Source organism: Microchirus variegatus (assembly GCF_963457635.1).
Source record: "Microchirus variegatus genome assembly, chromosome: 19".
In the NCBI taxonomy this organism is placed as follows: Eukaryota; Metazoa; Chordata; class Actinopteri; order Pleuronectiformes; family Soleidae; genus Microchirus; species Microchirus variegatus.
This window is the reverse complement of record NC_139820.1, coordinates 23,421,168-23,426,626: the sequence shown is the minus strand read 5'-3', so window position 1 is coordinate 23,426,626 and position 5,459 is coordinate 23,421,168. Positions and strand designations below refer to the sequence as shown.

At 43.9% G+C, this 5,459-nt stretch overlaps 2 protein-coding genes across 4 annotated transcripts in view; one reads left to right on the top strand and one right to left on the bottom strand.

Moving 5' to 3' along the window:
* LOC310941045 (uncharacterized protein) overlaps positions 1 to 2,687 on the bottom strand; it is a 5,332-nt gene extending 2,645 nt beyond the window's left edge. Inside the window, 2 exon segments of the mRNA XM_083906116.1 lie at positions 633 to 640; positions 919 to 2,687. Of these exon segments, the coding sequence (XP_083762242.1) occupies positions 633 to 640; positions 919 to 2,173 (1,263 nt within the window). The 5' untranslated portion in view covers positions 2,174 to 2,687.
* Positions 2,688 to 4,034: 1,347 nt separating this feature from the next.
* The window catches only part of LOC310941153 (polyadenylate-binding protein-interacting protein 2-like), a 2,182-nt gene continuing 757 nt past the window's right edge, over positions 4,035 to 5,459 (top strand). For 2 of the 3 annotated variants that reach the window (XM_083906271.1, XM_083906269.1), the window contains exons 1-3: positions 4,035 to 4,125; positions 5,126 to 5,242; positions 5,327 to 5,459. The exon at positions 5,327 to 5,459 is cut by the window's right edge. In XM_083906271.1, coding sequence (XP_083762397.1) covers positions 5,138 to 5,242; positions 5,327 to 5,459 — 238 coding nt within the window. In that variant the 5' untranslated portion in view covers positions 4,035 to 4,125; positions 5,126 to 5,137. Of the gene's footprint in view, positions 4,126 to 5,099; positions 5,243 to 5,326 lie in introns of all 3 variants that reach the window. The other variant, XM_083906270.1, reaches the window with a different exon arrangement.

Genomic DNA, 5,459 nt, shown 5'->3' with positions numbered 1-5,459 from the left:
GGTTTCAGCATGACGCAGTCCGTTAACGTGCTGGTTCCACTCCTACACACACACACACACACACACTAATTATACACAGCTGTGACAGAGCTGACTGTGCTGTGAGCGCCCCCTGCTGCTCACTCTCAGTGAAGACAAGAGGAAAAGCATATTTTCACCACTTCACAAAATCTACGTTTAATAAATCGACGATATTTAGGTCACATGGCCACGCCTCTATCTCACTGTGTTTGTAAACCACTCACTCTCCCACACCAAAGTCCACAGAGTAAATCAGTGATGTTCAGGAGTTGTTGATCCCCTGCTGCCTCGTGTGGTCACTTTGTGTCACTGCTGCCTCCATCACCAAGTTCAAATGTCTGATTTTAATTTGACCTCAGTGACACAAAGTGACCACACGGGGCAGCAGAGGACCAGCAGCTTAAATCACAGATTTTGTCTCTGGACTTTGGTGAGGGAGAGTGAGTGGTTCATGAACTTCAGTCTCACAGTGAGATAAAGACGTGGTCATGTGACGTAGATATCTTAGACGTAAACTGACGGAGAATTTATGAGGCGAGTCCTCTGGCAGCCATTTTGTTTTCACTAAGGCGGAGCCTCTGGTTCTCGGCAGCAGGGGGCGCTCACAGCACAGTCGGCTCTGACAAAATATGACAGAGGGTCAAACGGCTTCACAGGGCAAAGATCAAGTGTCCTTTCAAAATAAAAGAAGGTTCTATTTTAAACTAACATGTTTGAGAAGAGATTTCAAATCAAAATGTGTTTGTTAAAGTTAAACATCAGTGTGTGATGTCATCACGTCAGCAGCTGCTGATTGGTCCAGGAGTGTGAGCTACATGAAGAATAAAGCTGACTTTGACTAAATGGACCAAGGTTTATCTACAAGTGAAAGAGAAGACGAGGACAATCAGATCTGACTGTTTGTGTGGTCATGTGACTTAAACCAGGAAGTAACGAGATGTGGACGTGGACGTCCAGCAGGGACAAAGACGGCGTGGACAGAAGACGAGCTCATGTGTCTGAACAGGGTAACAGTTAAGGTTAGTCCCAGAGGAGAAGTGGGAGGAGTCTGGGCGGTACTCACCATCACGGAGTGAACGTCAAAGTCACAAAGAGAGCACACGTGAGGGAACATGGCGGGCGTGACTCCCAAGAAGTCCTGGATTTTTCCGTTGGACGGGGATCCGATCCTCCTCTGCATAAAGACGGAGTCGGACGCTGGAGGCGCCGCGCGGAACCCGCCGTAAGAATCACGGTGAGAAAGCTCCGAATATGATCTCTCTCTGCTCCCACCCACACCGCCATCGCCGCCGCCGTAATCTAAGCCGTAGCCGCGGTTGGAGGAGGCGTCCTGCAGGGAATTGAACCCAAAGTCCGTGGAGTTCTGGGCTCGATTCGACCCCTGACCCAGGGAAGGACCGCCCATCCTGCCCATGTGCACGTCCTCCCAGCTGTCCCTGCCGCCTTTGTACGCGGCCTCAGAAGACATGGAGGACGCCGGGCGCCGCTCTCCTGCGTCGCCCTTGCGGTTCTTGAGCTGCCGGAGGATTTTGGGCAGAGTCTCCACGCTGATCTCCTCCTCGGGGATTTCAGCCAGAGCGTCCAGGTCTGACGGCGAAAGACCCAAACTGGCAAACAGCTTCATGGTGCTGCCCAGATTGTTGCCGCCGCCACCGCCACCACCACCACCGCTGCCACGCCGGCTGCCGTCCTGGCCCTCCATGCCCCCGCCCACCCCAACACCTGAGGCCACGCCCCCCATCTGCCGTCCACTTCTCTGCTCATTCATGCTGAAGTTTAAAGTCTCTGCAGCGGCGAGGAGGCCCCGCCCCACGGCGAAGTGTTTCTGACCGTCCGACTGTGACCTCTGAGACATGGCGTCACTAAAGTGGAGCGGCGGCTTCACGCGAGTCAAGACAAGGAGTGGAAAATAAAAACAACCACAAAAAACTGTCTGTGTTTTTTTAAAGGATGGAGGGAAGTGCAAAGTGAAGCAGAAACTCCTCCCCTTCCTCTCTGACGAGCGTCTGAGTTCAGCTGAAACACAAGAATGAGGAAGAGACAATTCTTCAGAAGCTGCCTCCAACTGAGAGGAGGGAAGAGGAAGAACAGCAGCCTGGTCACCTGGACAGGTGTGTGTCTGTGTGTGTGTGTGTGTACGCTGTAATAACATGACAGGTACTTAAAGGGTCAAAGTTCACCGTAGATGAGGAGGAAGAAAACACAGAGAAGAGAGAGATCGATGAACAAACCTTATTAACACGAGTCACTTTAACTAAAATAAAGAAGTGAAGGAAAGAACATTAGATTCTGAACTGTAGAGAAACACGGTGACAAGATAAAGAATCAGAGATTATGTTTTTGAACAAATTGAGCAAAGAAAGACGATAAGAACTGCAACAAGGATCGGATTATTTTACCTTGAACGTCTCACAAAGAATCAGAGATTAATAAGGACATGAAAACCAATGTGTGTGTGTGTGTGTTTTCAACTTCATAAATGGTTTCTTTGCTCCATAAAACAAAGAAACCATCAAATCATCATGTCCAGGTTAAACAAACACTGATCAATATTTTGACCTAAACAAATTGATTTAAATAATTAGTAACAAATACTAGAAAAGTCTATAAAACATGTAACAGAACTGACATTCACATGAAATACAAATTTTTTACAAAACTGCAGACTTTTCACAAGTTACTGCTTAAACCACTGACATTTTCTTGATTTCATTCATCACTACATTATTATTAATAACACATTTAATAATAATAATAATAATAATAATAATAATAATAATAACTATGATGCAATAAGAACAATCAATAAACAGAAACAAATATACATCAGCTGTTTGTCTTTGTGTGTGTGTGTGTGTGTGTGTAATGATAAAGCTGCTGTCGATGTTGTTCCTACACATTAATGATGAATTAAGAGAAATAAAATACTCGTAAATAAATATGCTATTTATTTAAATGATTCACTAGTTTCTAAGATAATGGTCGATAATCGGTTTACAGTGAAAGTACAATAATAAACTATACATTGTCTACAAAACCTGGAACAAAATGTTTAAACTGCAGAGCTAAACCTGTGTTAGCAGTGATGCTAACGACGCCAACTCGCTGGAATAACAATGCTAATGTGTGCGTGTGTGTGCGTGTGGTGGGGGCGGTTACGTCATGTTTTCACTGAAGAAATAATGGATTAATTAAAGCATTAAAATCCTTAAATGAAGTAAAATAAACCAGTAAACGTGTGAGCGATACTAAACCCACACACGCTGCTAACATTACCCTCCTGCTCAATGCTAAAGCTAACCGTGTATTTTTTCATGCGTCATGTTTCCTGGCATGAAACCACGCAAACAAAACGCTGCGTCATCGTGTCTCGTGACCTAAATGTGGCTCTAAATGTGTGAATCATAATAATAAACATAATAAGAACGTGCTTTTACCTCAGTTTGTCGCCCACAGTCCCGGTTAGCTCCGTTAGCTAAATGAACTCGCCGATCACGGAGTTATCGCGAGATTGACTCCCTGCTCTTGTTTGGCGTTTGTAGATTGCAAATCTCTACTGGGCGCATACCGCCACCTACTGGACTGAGTAGGTAATGGCGTCATATAAAATCAGATCGTGTTGCTTTACTGATTTATTTACGTAATAATAAAAATTATAATAATAATTTATTAATATTTTAGTTTTATTGCAACTTTTGTCCCATAGAAAATGAATGGACAGAGCAGATAACGAAGATTTAACAACCATGAAAAATGAAACTCCACCTTTTTTTTATTTTGGAATTAAAAATAAAAGATTTATCGAGGCTCGAAAGAAATAAAGACAGAAAGAATTAAACAAACAAAGAAAGAAAGACATAAACAAAGAAAGAAAGAAAGAAAGAAAGAAAGAAAGAAAGAGAGAGAGACAGAAATAAATAAATCACTCTAGTTTCCGTCGCTTCCGGTCCTGTGTGTGGTCCGTGAACGCAGCACACAGCGGTTCATCCAATCACATGTCGAGTTCAGAGTGACGTCAGTGATGTAAACAAACAGAGACAGCGCGGCCATTACAGTCAGTGTTGACGCTCCGTGTTGATTGTGGGATAAATTCGCCAAATTCAGGTAAAAAAAACTAAACGTAAACAGCGAGTTTGTTTCCTGTGACGTCACCGCGCGTTTGGTTTAAAACGCGTTCGTCCGTTAAACGCGTTTCTTTGTGCGCGTTCGCGGTGAAAACAGCAGCGAAACCGTGACCGTCCTCTGTCTACCGCAGGTGACCGCGAGGCGGCGTCACTTCGTCTGTGAGCGCGAGACGCGGCTTCGTATTAATCCCGGGTTTAAAGCGGGTTAATGTCAGTGTTCGTGTGCTTTAATCACCACTGACTCCGGGTTAAATGAGCCTTTGTTTACATTGACTTTCACCATCTGTGGAAACAAAGGATCAGAGGTGAACGCGATCTTTTCTTCTTCGCCGTCTTCAATTTTAGCAGCGGATCGAGTCATTTCCGGTGCACCTTATTCGTCTTCCGGTTGTTAGCAAAGCTGTTAGCCATGTTTGTTTGTAGCAAACTTTAATATGAGACAGGTTTTTAATCGACTCGTTCTATAAACTACAGTTCAAAGTAGTTAAGTACAACATCCACGTATCTGTACTTTACTGTATATTTCTAGTAACGTGTACTTTTACTCCACTACATTTCCACACTACTACACTACTTTGTTACTCGTTAACTACCAAATAAAATCAGAAGAACGCTGTAACCCGGGTCTTTGACACATAGACTGAAGTAATATTAAGAAATGATAAATCAATAATAAAAGATACTTCAGTAAAGTGAATATTAAGCAAGTAAAAGTAATAATATATATATTTTTAAAGTGACTAACTTCTACCAAAGTCATTTTCTGGTCACATACTTGTACTTTTACTCAAGTATCACTTTAAAGTACTTTAAACGCAGACGAGGAAACTGTGGATTAAGCACTTTTTAAATGATCATTCTGTTTATGATCAAAGACAACAGATGTTGTGTGTGTGTGTGTGTGTGTGTGTGTGTGTGTGTGTGTGTGTGTGTGTGTGTGTGTGTGTCGCTCAGACTTTAACTCTAAACGTTGTCATTAGTCTGAAGCCAACATGACGATCAGTAACCAGGTGATCCTGAGCAGCGGCGTGGACTCTGACGCCGACCCGTTCGCTGAGTACATGTGGATGGAGAACGAGGAGGAGTTTGACAGACAGGTGAGGTCAAAGGTCAGAGTGAAGATCCAGGAAATAGATCGTATACATTTTTATTTTAACACAAACGGTCTTCTTTGTGTGCAGGTGGAGGAGGAGCTGTGGGAGGAGGAGTTTATCGAGCACTGTTTCCAGGAGATGTTGGAGGAGGAGGAGCAGTGGGAGTGGTTTATCCCGTCCAGGGACCTCCCCCTGCAGGAGCCGGCGTCTCAGCTGGACT